Source organism: Adelges cooleyi, unplaced genomic scaffold (assembly GCF_023614345.1).
Source record: "Adelges cooleyi isolate 19-005CV unplaced genomic scaffold, UGA_ACOO_1.1 ACOO_flye_CR_arks_rails_tigmint_CR_PRNA_575, whole genome shotgun sequence".
Classification (NCBI taxonomy): Eukaryota; Metazoa; Arthropoda; class Insecta; order Hemiptera; family Adelgidae; genus Adelges; species Adelges cooleyi.
The window spans coordinates 531,186-545,695 of record NW_026096269.1 but is presented as its reverse complement, the minus strand read 5'-3'; the positions used below and the strand labels follow the sequence as shown (position 1 = coordinate 545,695).

The 14,510-nt window shown below is 30.6% G+C and overlaps 3 protein-coding genes across 3 annotated transcripts; 1 reads left to right on the top strand and 2 right to left on the bottom strand.

Moving 5' to 3' along the window:
- Window positions 1-850: 850 nt before the first annotated feature.
- Window positions 851-7,991, top strand: LOC126843910 (protein MAK16 homolog B-like). Its single transcript, XM_050581718.1, has 8 exons — window positions 851-1,004; window positions 1,077-1,123; window positions 1,202-1,345; window positions 1,415-1,597; window positions 1,680-1,809; window positions 7,519-7,605; window positions 7,669-7,779; window positions 7,856-7,991. The coding sequence occupies exons 1-8, from the start codon at window positions 990-992 to the stop codon at window positions 7,934-7,936; spliced, it is 798 nt and encodes a 265-aa protein (XP_050437675.1). The 5' UTR covers window positions 851-989; the 3' UTR covers window positions 7,937-7,991.
- Window positions 3,327-6,338, bottom strand: LOC126843909 (presequence protease, mitochondrial-like). Its single transcript, XM_050581717.1, has one exon. The coding sequence runs from the start codon at window positions 6,336-6,338 to the stop codon at window positions 3,327-3,329; it is 3,012 nt and encodes a 1,003-aa protein (XP_050437674.1).
- Window positions 7,992-9,117: 1,126 nt separating the features above from the next.
- LOC126843895 (glucosamine 6-phosphate N-acetyltransferase) lies at window positions 9,118-10,656 on the bottom strand. The gene is made up of 6 exons (XM_050581696.1): window positions 10,255-10,656; window positions 9,999-10,178; window positions 9,857-9,919; window positions 9,644-9,777; window positions 9,485-9,546; window positions 9,118-9,395 (listed from the first exon to the last, which is right to left on the bottom strand). The coding sequence occupies exons 2-6, from the start codon at window positions 10,144-10,146 to the stop codon at window positions 9,239-9,241; spliced, it is 564 nt and encodes a 187-aa protein (XP_050437653.1). The 5' UTR covers window positions 10,147-10,178; window positions 10,255-10,656; the 3' UTR covers window positions 9,118-9,238.
- Window positions 10,657-14,510: the final 3,854 nt, after the last annotated feature.

Genomic DNA, 14,510 nt, shown 5'->3' with positions numbered 1-14,510 from the left:
AGCTAAGCTAGCAGAATATCGTAATATTAATTATTTTGTGGTAATAACAAATCATGAATGACATTTTAGCTTGGAACAAGCCACATTGATTTCAGATTAAAGATATGAATGCATCAAAGCTAAAAATAAAAACGTTACTTCCAAAATACCAATACTTCTTGTTACCGCATCGAAACTAAAAGAAAATGTTAGCGGATATAATAACTAAAAAAAAAAATTCTTTTTCTAGAGCCCGAAGGAAGTATTATAGGAAGTAAAGAAATTAATAAAGTAACTCTTGACCATAAAAAATAATACACTCCGTATGTGAATACGTATTTCGGCAACAATGTTGTCATCTTCAGCGCTAATGACAGGCCAGAAGTTGAAGATGTCAACATTGTTGTTGCCGAAATGCTAAGAGTGTATTATTTTTATGGTTAAAGGGTTTAAGTAGTAATAATTTCTCCACTATATATATAATTTATATAAATATACATATAACCATAAGTTGCTTTTTAAGTTTTCCCTGTATTATAGGTACCGTGCAACATCAAAAAAAGTGAACATAGTGGCTATTGTACGAAAACGGAGACCGAAAAATGACAATAATTCTTATGAACAATCGACGAAAACCCAAAATCTTTGTAAAAATCCAATATTTGTATTCGAAAAACGCTCACTTTTATACCATATCAAGTTTCGACGTCGACCCAAATGATAAGTGATAACACATAGTCGACGGCTGGCCGGCGCTGGAGGTAACCGCAAACTGAAGAGCGGTCATGGCATGCGGTAACCAAAGAGGTTATAACTCTTACGTTATCACAATAATATGGGACCGCTGTTATCAAAACTGGACGTTTGATATTTTAGCCATGTGGTTTCATTGATCGGCAATCGTTATTCGTCAACCGTCTTGTTACTTGTTTTCTTGTTTACACTTTAGTCTTTACTCGTGAATTTTAATAATAATAATTTAACGTTATAATATTTTTGAATCGTCCAATATGGATCAAGACGACGTATGTAACCGTTTAGTTTTCATCAGTTAAGCCGTCCCGACTTGCTATAAAAGATTTTTTGATTTGTTTCAGGTTGTTTGGTCGATAATCAAAGACACATTTTGTTCGTTTAAAATAAAGTAAGCGCAATCAGACTCGTGGCGCAGTTTCAATTTTATGTGAAATGTGTTATTCGTAACTAACAATTTTTTTTCCAGAACGGATAATTCTTGTTTTTGCAAAAACGAATACAACGTATCTGGATTGTGCAACAAAACTCATTGCCCGTTGGCCAACAGCCGATATGCAACCGTAAGAGAAGATAAAGGTATAATATACCTGTATTTGAAAACGGCCGAACGGTGAGTGTTCTATTATTTGGCGTCCACCCCGATGAACGGTACTAAATTATTATTGCTTTGTTTTTTTAGGTCAGTTTACCCTAATAGACAATGGGAAAAAATTAAACTATCCAGGAACTTCCAGAAAGCAATAATGCAGATAAACGAAAACATGCTTTACTGGCCGGGACCTTTAAAATCCATGTGCAAGCAACGTTTTGTACGGATAACACAGTACATAATAAGAATGCGTAAACTAAAACTAAAAACACAGTGAGTCGATGTTCTATAATATTATTATATGCTGTAATTGACGTACAAATACAAGAATGTAATTGGACTTAAAATATTTTAGGAGAGAATTGGTCTCTATGCCGAGAAAAGTGGAAAAGCGAACTAAAAGACGTGAATACAAAGCCGAGATTGCTGCTCGTTTGGACAACGTAATAGAAAAAGAATTGATCGAAAGACTTAAAAAAGGAACGGTATGTATAAAAGTACTCTGTACGTTAGTCTTGAAACTCGACAGAACATTTTTAAATTACTAATTACTATTTATGAAGATAAATCATAATATATAAAAAAAAAATGATTAGGTACTTGATACAAACAAACAAATAGTACACAACTTTTTGAAGTTCAAGTATAAAATACAATTGTAATGTATTAATTAGAGACATTTTAAATGAAAACAAATAGTATGTAATTTACTTTAGTCTTTACACTGATAACATTTGATTCGTCAATGGAGAAGACTTTTTTTTACAATCTCCAGTATTTCTTTAAAATCAATACCATCCAAAATATTTTTCTCCATAGACATCAGCATGAATCAACATGGTCTTGATTTTAAGAGGATCGTAGACGATTTTGTTTTATTATTTTAAGCTTGCCGAATGCTCTTTCACAGTGAACTTGTGTAACAGATAGTGTTAAGACAAATTCAACTGCAGCATACAAGTTACTACATGCTGGTGAATGCATTTTTAATTGGTATATTAATTTATGTAAGCATATTAAACATGATTTTTTTTATCATGATTACTATCGATAGTTTTTGATTTGTTGCACCCTACAAATAAAAATATAAATTTATATTAGACAACTATTTAAAATGAAAGTTTTTTTTTTAAATTTATATGAAGTTTTATTAAAAATTTATTTAATTGGGTCAACCGTTACGTAGGTAAATCATAAATGAAATAAACATAACTAAGTATACATTTTCTGTAAGAAAATATTGAGAATATTTAGGCTACACTTTATTTTCTTGTTTTACACTATATTAGGTTGTTTTTTCAATTGAATTACATAATTCATACATTCATTTTTATTATTATGTTTTATGAGTTTTATTAAAAATTATTGAATTATAAAATCTGCAAGTCGGTGAATTTGTTGGCACTTGGCTGACTAATAATATAATAACGAGTACATGAACAAAACTCATATATCATGCGATACGTAGGTAGCCAAACTTGTAGATATAGAATTGAATCTACTATTTAATATTAAAATAGTACTTAGGACCATATAAACAATATAATATAGTCCGCCACTGCTGTAAACTATTGATATAAAAGTATAATATATATTTAGTATGGTTTAGTACGGACTGGCAACATCACACTTCTCTCATCCCGTGCCCTAAGGTTAATTAGCTCTAACTAACAAAAATGACTTGACGATTACATTCTTTTTATTTTATTTTATGGAAATAGAGATGCTTAAATGGTGTGTTATTATGACCTAAAAGTATGAATTTTTCTGAGTATGATATTCATGATAATATGATAAAAAGCCACTGCTTAAATATGTTCTGAAACTGATTGAAGTACACATTTAAAACAAATTGCTTCTGAAACTTGTGTAACTATTATTTAAACTAGCGCATCTAGAATTTATGTTAGATGAAGTGCAAAAAATAAAAGGAAGTTGAAACGGTAATTTATTAACTTCCAAAATAAGAAAAAAAATTTAATTTAAACATATTTAATATTGTTTATAAATCTTCGTGGTTTGTAATATTCCATTGAGAGTCTGAATTAAGTTCTTTGCATTTTGGTCCAATCATAGCTTTTGCAAAACGTTCGTTAGAAAAGTATAAGTTTGCTGAATTTATTATGTCTTCAACTGTTACACCTAGTACTTGCATTCTGTGTTTTTGTCTTGTATCTTCATCCATGTCGTATAAAAAGAAAGCGTTGCCTTTAGCCATAGGAGCTATTGGGTGATCGATGCCTTGAAAAACAGCTAGTTTAGCCTCGTTCAACTCCTCTATTGTTACACTCCTCTTGCTCATCCAATCACATACTGTGTCGAAGGCTTCAAATGTTTTTGCTGGTTTCGGATCTCTATACGAATACATTTGAATAGTGCCAGAAGTCGATATAGAAGCGCCGGCTCCGTAAGCTCCATTTTTTTCTCTAACTGTGGGTAATAAATATTTAGAACTCAAATATTTGCAAAGCACTTTAAGAGTAGCATAATCTTCATGAGTGTATGGGACACCCGGAAGAGCTTTTGCACAATGGTTAACCGAAAACGGTAACACATGATGGAAACATTTAATATCGTTATCGTTTTGTTCGACTTTACGGTATTCATTTTGTAAATTCCATTTGCCGTTGATTGTGCCGATAAAGTTTTTCAAGCTGTCCACTGCTTCAATATTGTCATCTACAATAGTCAATGAGCATTTCATTGTGTTTTTGTTTAATACATGTGTACCGATTTCTTTCAATTTGCTCAATATCGGTGACAAATCTTTCATTTGTGATGTTTCTTTCATTAAACTAACGTATTGAAGCCCTCCGTTTGATTCACGTTGAGCGTCGATTGGATTTATACCGGCAGCTGCACACAACATTGCATACATGTGCCCACTGCCGGATACACTATTTGCTAGGCCACTTGCTTCTTCTTGTACGAGAATTTTAAACCTGTTTTCGTCCTCGAAAATTAACTCAGAAAAAATCTGTTCCCACAGATTAAACATATCTTTTACATTTTTATCTAAACAATAAGAGTTTAAAACAACTGCTTCTTTCATAGTGAACACTTCACTGGGAGAATCTACAATAGTTTGAGACACTCCTAGACCGCCAGTGGATTTTCTTATCAACTGATCAAATTGTTTAAAGTTTTTAGACTTGGTGCCCATTCTAGTAGCTATGTTACAGAACAAAGGAATGAATTGTTTCAGATCTTTAGGAACGTGTAATGTATTCAATAGACTTTTGAAATAAGTCACTTGGTTGGTCGGTTGAGGGAATATGAAGACGGGCGTTTTGTCAAACTTTTCTTTTTTGAACAATACAGAGTCTGTTGTTTTTTTCAAATCATCAACACTTAAAGTTGGCAAGCATGAAGCATCTTGTTCTGCGTCTTGTTCTTTGCGCAATTCAAGGCCTTGCTGATAAATATTATCCTTATCTGCATCTGATAGTGAAGCCAATTTTTCTTTTAATAAGTTTGCTTCGGTTTTTTTTCTCATTTCCTCGTAGCTTCCGTCGGGTGACATTGTTATGATGAGTTTATGTTTGTTGTTTAATAAATATTTATCCACCAGTAATTGTAGATAATTCGAATTTTCAGCCATGTTCTTTCTAAAAATTCCAATTTTTTCACTTACACTCATTGTGTTCATAACGTTACCTTCGTGGTTCCAAACCGGCATTATACCGTACAAGAGATTCAACCCAAAGTTTGAAGTTTGATGTCTCATTGACAATTCCACTGAATGCAGAATATTTTCTATGTCTCGATCGTCAAAACCGTTTTCGATTGCCGACTTAACGGTTTCTTCGTATACGGACTCTACGAGTTCAAAGTTGGATTCGTTTAACCCTTGAAGACCTACAGCGAAAAAAGTGTCTTTGGTTTGGTCTGTAAATCCCGTGGTAGAGCTAAAATCCGTTCCAATGTTTGGCTCTATTAGAGATTTGTAAAACTTAGCGTTTGGCCCATTCAACAGTAGCCTCGAGAGTATGGCTAACTCGAACGTTTCTTGTACGTCGGTAATATCACTCCACAAAGTTCCAATGCTCAACGATGACTGTTTGTCTTTAGGCATCATAGGATCTTGCCTGCACGAAACATGATAACGTCTGGACGTGGTCCATCGGTCTTCGTTCGGCACTGCAGTCTCGTCTTTGACGGTTTTATCCGAAGCGTATTCAAGCAGGTATCTTTCGTTTAAAAACTGCAAATGATTTTCCAAACAAAAGCTGCCGTACGAGTAAAAACGCGCGTTGCTCGGATGGTAATATCTATCGTGGAAATCTACAAGGTCGCAGTGAGACAAAGACGGTATCACATTCGGGTCTCCACCGGAATTCACACCATACGTGTTGCTGGGCAATATTTGATTCAGGAACGTCTCGTTGTATATTTGTTGGTTGTCCGAATAGACGCCTTTCATTTCGTTGTACACGACGCCTTTTATTTCTATCGGCGAATTTTTATCGTCGACCAGCGCGTGCTCTAGGCGCCATCCTTCTTGGCGAAAATCCGATTCTCTCAGCATGGGATTCAACACTGCGTCCAAATACACGGACACGAGATTGTAGTAATCCGAATGATTTTCAGTGGAAAACGGATAAAACGTGTAGTCGGGCGCGGTCATTGCGTTCATGAAATTGGCCATGGACCGATTGAGCATTTTAAAAAACGGATCTCGACATGGAAAATGTCGGCTTCCGCACAACGTGGTGTGTTCGAGTATGTGTGGCAGGCCATTCGATTGTTTCGGCGTGGTACGAAATGCCACACTAAAAACGTTGTTCGTATCGTTTCGGTCAATGTGTAAGTAGTCTGCTCCTGTATTGACATGCTCCAGACGTAAAGCTGTTAGCCGAAAGTCGCCGATCGGTTTTACTTCTTTGACGACAAAACCTTCTACTTCTTGTCCAACTCGCAAGCTGGTGTTTTTTTTCAACGGCTTGGCTTCTAACGCGCTTAAAGCTCTGGCGTTGAATAGTCTTTTCGAGAATGACTTTGCAAGCCTCAACATTATAACAGCTACAATATATTATTGAACACTGAAACACATTTTTAAATGAATGCATGGGGAATTGTTGTTTTTGAGGTGGGCAACATCATTGTGTATAATAAGCTCTTCCCAATTTTTAGATTTGAAATCTTTTGGGTTAATATTTTAAAATTTAATACTTACGGACGACTTTTAGTAATAACCGTGGACGAAAATACTGAAATAACGACGACGGTGAAATATTGTAATAATGATCTACAGACACATTTCAATTTACTAATTCCATTAAAGATCAAGTTTATTTCTTACTGAACGGCCAATCGACGATTGATAGCACAGAAATGAGAACAACAATTTGTTATGTTTCTATGGTTCACAATTCACATTTATTTTTCGTATAGACTATAAATAATACTATTACGGATTATAAAAAATATTTCATGCATTAAATAGTAAGTGAAAATTAATGTTCAGACAATTATTAGCTTTTTTTTTTTAGCGTGAATTATTGATTTCCACATAGTTTACCTACAATGTCTGAATTTTGCAAAGTTAAAACATTAAAACTACAAATTAGGTCAAAAAATAATTTTGAAAACCCCAAACAGATGGGTACTTGATAGTGATCATATATATTTATTGGTAAATCATCCTGCTAAATGAAATAATTAAAATATTCAAATAATGCCAATTTTAAAAACGTGAAATAATATATTATTAAAAAAATATATATAAAAACTATAGTTGTAACTTTCATTCTATGTAGTGATCATAAATGTACAGCTTTAAGAAAAAAAATGTGAAATAATTAATGTTTTAATTATTCGTACATCGGTATCGTATGTATGTGCAAGTTTACAAAACTAAAGCGTTAAGAGAAGTCGCTTAAGACACTGTATAATGAAAAAAAAAACTGTCAATTTAAATTAGGGTTGAGTATAGAGATTAGATAGGCACTAACAAATATTTTATAAATAACAAAAAATGAACTTCTACGGTGTAAGTTTTCCGTTGACCGCAGGCAAATTAATCGGTGACGACATAGGATAGCGGAGTCTGTAACCAATGGTAACAATAATAATTACTTATTGTATTAATTAAAGACAGAGTAGATAGAACGTAGCCATCAATCTTCTACACGAAGAGACGCATCGGTTATGATTTCATAAATTTCAATTAAAATTGTTTTATCTGTTTACAGTACGGTGACTTGTATAATATTAACCAGAGTGCATTTGAAAAAGCCTTAGAAAATGAAGGCGAAGAAGATGAAGAAGACAACGAAGAAGTAATATTATATTGAAAAAACTATTATAATACATTTTTTTTAATTCTTTAAATTTTGTTTTAGGACACCGAGTATGTTGCCGACGAGGAAGACGATGATATATCCTTTGACGAAAATGACGTTGAAGAAGATTTTGTCATGTCGGACGGCGAAGGTGAAATTGAAGACATCGAGGTAAACGTCTATAAAGTTGTTCATATTTTGTCGAATTTATATAATGATGAATTATTATTATTATGATTGATTACAGGATATGCAACCTAAAAATGCAACAAAGAAATCAATTGAGAAATGCAAAACTAGACCTCACCTTGAAATTGAATACGAATAACTTATGTTAACATACTATATTAATAATAACGAGAAAATAAAACCACAAATCAGAAGATTAGTTGCTGTACAATTTTTTTTTTTTTTTTATCTACTTAGTACCTTTTGTAAAATCGTTTTTACTCTTTGACGAGGATTTTTAATTACAAAATCAGTCGATCAATTAGTATAAGCAACAAAGGTATTGCAATCCTGTTTTTGATGAAAAGAGTGATAATACGCTAATAAAGTAAACTTGTTATATATAAATAAAAAAATTATTAATTTTATCGACCTACCCAGTTTGTTGTCGGATAAGTTAACGAGAGCTGTTTGATAACAGATCCACAGTTGTTATAAAATAATGAGAGATGTCAGTTTCACTAATCATCTGATATATTTTTCTTTAAAAGAATTTAAATTAAATTTCTTCTAAAAAGTTTAAAAATAAATATACAATTACGGACAAAAAAGATTATAAAAAAAAAAACGGTGACGTCGTATCTTATTTAATAAAAACTTAAAATTGTTTTTCAAAGAAAGGGTTTTTTTTAAGCTTTTATTTCCTTTGTCATTGCTTGCGTTTGTAGTTTTTTGTTTAAAAAATATATTATGTGAACAAACCTCGACAAATATTTGCTTTACATTAAATTTTTAGATTATACGTATTTAATTAACTATCTGTGCAGTATTTTTCAACAAGTTGACCAGTTTCGTATCAAACATGCGTACGACAAATGATTTCGGTTACAAAAACACAATTTCTAGTTGAAAACGCCTATTTTCCCTTTTATCACATATTATGTAAAAAGCTCAAATTCAATTGAAAATCAAAAAGGATATGGAATTCATTTAATAATAATTATTAGTAAATATTGTCTACATTTCTAACAGAGAGTGTGATTGTAAAATCCACGGTTCGGCATACTGAAATTGTATAAATAAGAATAAAAATAAAAAATAACCTACAAACAAAAAATTATGTAGAACTTAAATAGAATACTTTGTTTGAACAATTAAACTCGCTAAACTTTATTATGTGTAACGATAAATCCATCCGGTGTATCGTTGATTAAAAATAAAAACTGCTAACCGTAATTGAATTTGTTCCGTTATAGGATTTTAAGTGATAATAATTATAGTAAATTATAATTGGTAATTTCAATAATAAAATTTAACGTGGTAAAAAAAAATAAAGTTTATTGATATATATGAAGTCGGACTTTTAGAAAATCGCAAGAAGTAATCAACACAACTATACGATATTGTTGTATTGGTCTTATACATTATTATTACAAATGAATTTTTAAATCTTCAACTTGATTCAGTCTTGTTGAAATCGTATTTGCATGAAATTCGAGTTTCCCGGTTCTTGGACGAAACCCATTGAGCCGTACCAGTTGACTTTAGCGTTTAAACACTCCAAGGATATTTTGTAACATTTCAGGATTTTGGCAAGTGCTATCAGCCTTTGTACGATACTAAAAGAAAAAAAAATTGTAATTTATTAGTACGGAATTTTCAAAAAAAAAAAAAAAAGAACTATCATTATTGTATTCAAATAACTCACATCTTTCCGAATCCTTTACCTCGGTAATCAGAGTCCACCACGATGTCTTCGACTCTAGCGCGCTAAAACATAAAATATATTTTTAAAAAAACCTATTAAATCTACTGGGCACGTTTTACTAAGCGAGTTAACGAGAACTATTGATGTATATTATCTAACTTTGCCACAGGAATGTATGAATTTTTTTTCTATTATCAACGAGCCGGTCGCTACAATGCGGTTTTTTTGTGTGTCGTGTACGACTATAATATAGTGTGTACCTCCGTTGTTGTTTTTCATAACGTTAAATGTATCTAGAATATTAAATGCAAAGTAATAGGTGGTGCAAATTTTTAATTTAAAGTAATTTATCGATGTGCGGTAGACACTCACCTGTGAACATTTCTTTGGTAACGTCTCCCGTCGAAGTGAGTTGAGACAACAGGCCGATATAACCTTTATTGAACAAAAGAAAAATTACTTATATTGAAATGTTATGTTATTTGTTTGTGTGGCATTTCATTTCGATACGCACCGCGTTCGTAATCGTCCAAGCACAGCGGTCTCAACAGGAATCGGTCTTGATCGTTGTTCAAATAAGTAAACATGCCGTGGCCGACATCCCCTTTGTCGGTGGACAACGAATTCGGGTCGAAAATGTACTTTTCAATTTCGCAGTCCATTTTCAAGCGGGATCGAACAACGTATTCCAATACTTAAACGTCAACAATATATGTTATTATACACTATTGGATATTATACAAGTAGACAGCGAAAATCATTAATCTTACCTGTAACTGAGCGAAACACACGCAGTTGCTCGGATGACGTTAATTATTGTTAGTCATGAGCCTGGAGGTACGTTGGTTTTACAACATATTGACATGTCATAAGATTTCGTCAACAGTGAAATACTTAAGTGTTGCAGCAATATTATAATATATATTAATACCTAGTTGGCTGTTGATAAAGTGTACTTTCACTCAAGGTTATTAGATCATTATTATTTATGACTTTCACTTACAATCACTTATTTTATTTTAAAGCAACGTTGGAAATGATAACAATAGTTTTAAGACTTATTTTTTAAAAACATACCGTCCGTGTATGTATTCTAGAATAAATTATTAGCCTTGGAAAAGTTCTTTTTTAAAAAGAAATCCGTTACTTTTTATGTATTGAACCGAGCTGTTTGGAAAATTACTGTTTTTAAATGGTCATAAATTGTTATCAATAACGTTGGGTATATTATCACGGAATAACCAGAAGGGAAACTTACATGGGTTCTTAGGGGCCGCCGAAAAAAGCCAACTGCCAAATTTTTGTTTTTGCGACTGAGAGTCACTAAAGACAATAATTTATTTCAAAATATATTAACTTGAGATAATTATTCTAAACATAATAATTATTGTACCTAATCCGCAAAAACAAAATGTCGGGCCCGTATCAGTCCCGGTCTAGGTTTCCCTTCTGGTTATTCTGTGATAGTATTTGATTTCGCCTATTAGGTATAACAATATTATAATTTATATTACTTAATTGACGATTGATTAAGTATAAAATATTTTTCACGTTAAAACAAAATTTAATTCTAAAAAGAATTTTAAATCTGATTGAAAAGTATTGTTTAAAACATTCTGTAGTCTATGTAGGTTGAAACTTCTTTTACATTAGTTTTTACTCTTTTAAACTACAAACAAGCATACCTACATAATATTTTAGTATTATTTCCATTAAAAAGTATTGTTGCGGTAAAAATAAAAGTGGTCTTATTATATCACAAGTATCTCCTTAGTATTCACTACACTTCCAACTACATGTGGCATAATTATATCACAAGTATAAATATTTATACTTATAAATTTGCTTTACATTTTGCCAGCATTCAAAATTTGTCCCTAGTCGTTCACCTATAGTTTTAGATATAAATTACATACCTATTTTCTCCAATAAACAATGTTAGCATTCTTCTCTTTTAAGTATTAAGTTATATCAAAAATAATAAATAAACTTATTTTTATGAGACCTTATTTGGGTACCTATTTTTTTAAATTTCAAACCAATATGACATTTTTAAATAAGCTATATTATTATTATTATTAGAAAATAGCTATAAGTACTATAATGTATATCAATCAGTGTAATATTTTATATTTTAAACACTAATTTTATTTTGTTTGATAGGTACCAATTTTTCAAATAGTAACTGTTTCAACTTTTGGCTCTAAGAAGTAATTTTAACAATTAACATACCTACAGTTTCTAATTTATAGATCGGCTATATGAAAAAATCAGTAAGTGGTTTATATATTATTGTAAAAAATATATAAACAATAAATACACATCATTCAAAACCAATGTAGCTCCATAAATGTATAATAGTATAACTTAAGTTTGTGCGGTGGGTTAGGTTATACTGTCTTTTTTGAATTCAGATTTTTAAGAAAACCATGTTAGGTATAATATGTTGTAGCCCTATTCTAGATCTGTACTTTCAGTCCTTAGTTTTATACCTTAAGTGCTAAAAACAAGAGATAAAAAGCTGTCATCCTTTCTAGGGAAGAGATTTTTGTAATATTTGTTTGGTGTGTCAACGTTTGGTCGCCATTTAGAATAAAAAATATGACAAGTCAACATTTTTTGGTTGTTGAAGAATAAAATATAGCACAAATTAGGACAAAAAAATAAATTCTAAATAGCGCCGGAAAAACACTTGAAATTATATGCAAATCTAAAATAAATATTTACATATATTTCCGTTAAAATAATAACGTCAACAAAATAAATTATTATGTTATTTTTTAGGATTTTTTATAGTTATTCGAATAATTTCCATCACCAATAAAAAGTACTTGTAAATTTGATTTAAATTGTACAAGTTTAAAGTAGCTATCAGTATAGATGAACTGGGCCTTATCTACATGGCTGGAAATCTCGCGTTTACAATTATTAATATATTATATTATATTAGTTTGAATAATATATTATTAGATATGACTAATGAGAATTTCTTTTTTTATAGAAAGTTATTTTTCCTATAGTTTTATTACGTCGGTTCTTACCATTTTATTTCAAGTAAAATACACACCTTGTAAATATTAGAAAAAAAACTTTAAAAAATAATTCTTTATTGGATATTTTGTTTGAAACTATAAAATTATAAAAAACAATTTTTTTTACAAGATTTGAAAGGATAGTTTAATAAAAATCTAACGACAAAACCAAGGTATACCCGGTAAGTGTTAATATGTTAACATGTTTTAGAATTTTTCAAAAATGATTAACGGTATGGTTTATTCTGTTCCAATTTAAAGTATACCTATTCACTGAAAAAAATGAATCTAGTTTTATTGTCTATTAATTTATTAAATTTCATACATAATCAATTAAACATTTTAATTTAACATTTATTTGTTATACATAAATAAATTGAAGAAGTAGGTAAAGTTACCTATACTAATACTATATGTTTACACTAAGTAAGTATATCCACTATTAAGTAGATTATTTAAAAAGCCATTCATAAAGTTTATTGTATCATCATATTCCCTATCGTTGGTTTCTCTTAGTTTCCTAATAAAACCATAATAAATCCTAACTTGATATTTTTAATTTTTAGATTCGACGAGGAGCTGAGAAGGTCTTTCAAAATGATGTGTTCCTGTTTTTGTGTTTGTACCAACAGATTTATTCGTGAAGCCATTCTATAGATCAAAAATCGTATCTGTAAGAGATTTTATTTTACAAAAAAAAAAAATGTTTTAAGTTTACCCCTTCACCTTCAAAATCGAGAAAACCCATCCAATAAACATACACATCTGTCAACTTAAAATCATAGCGCGCCATAACTTTATGTAAAATAGTCAAATTAGTTTCAAATTTGTGTAGACTAGTTTTTAGACATAGTATTAACTTACTTTATACAAATATTCAAACCATTACCCTCAAGGGTGGAAACTTTTTCTTTATTTCGCTTTATAGATGTAGTTTTAGGGTATAAGGCCTGAAAATTAAACTGATTGTAGATCTAGAGTGGGCCAATAACATATTATACAATTTTATCAAATCATTGTTGTGGCTTTTTATTTAAAGAAAAAATCAAACTTCAACCTTATGAACTTTCCAGGTTAGGCAATTAAAGGAATAAATCACACTTTGGCCGTATTAAAATTCCAAGTTGCTATCTGTGAATTAATCAACAGTCAACAAATATGCAAAAAATATTTTCATTATGTTCGTTCTCACCTTAATAACAAAAATATACCTATCATTGTGAGTTCTGCACTAAAAGCACAGCCCTCAGCTACAACAGAATTCACCATGACTTTAAGCCTCTTTTAAACAGTAACAATTTTAGTCAAAATGTTTAAACAAATTGAATATTATCTAACTTTTTAAAACAAATAATCATACTAATAATTAAATCTGTATACATATTATGTTTGAGATAAAACACTAGTATTGCTAGACGGCTTAATTACATTTCTACCGAATTAGTTTATAATAATTTCCCAATTATACATCGGTAAGGGCTTGTTATTTAAACTATCGTACTGAATTTTATTTTCTGATCATTTTTTCGTTAAGAAAAAAATTAACCGAAAACTGTTTATTTTAAAAAAATGGTTTACAAAAAGTAGTACATACAAAAACTAAAAATACTATTTTTCATATACAAATCATACTTAAAAACTAAACAAAAAATAATTTTTTAAACAAACAATATTAAAATAAAAAACCGGTGACAACTATAGCTGTTGATGGTAATAGCTGATTACTATAACCATTGCATTCATAACATTATGTTGATAATATTATTTAAACTAGTTCATAAGCAAATGTGTAGAAAATAGTAAACAGTAAAATGTGACATACCTACATTATCTAATTTTGAAATAATTACTACATCTGATATAATATGTATTTTATATTACACAGTATTTAATTTAAAAACCAGGTCGACATTTAAGAACGTGGACATTTTAAATTTAGACCATTACAAATTGTGTTAAACAGCGATATCAAATAATTTTACTCTACATTATAC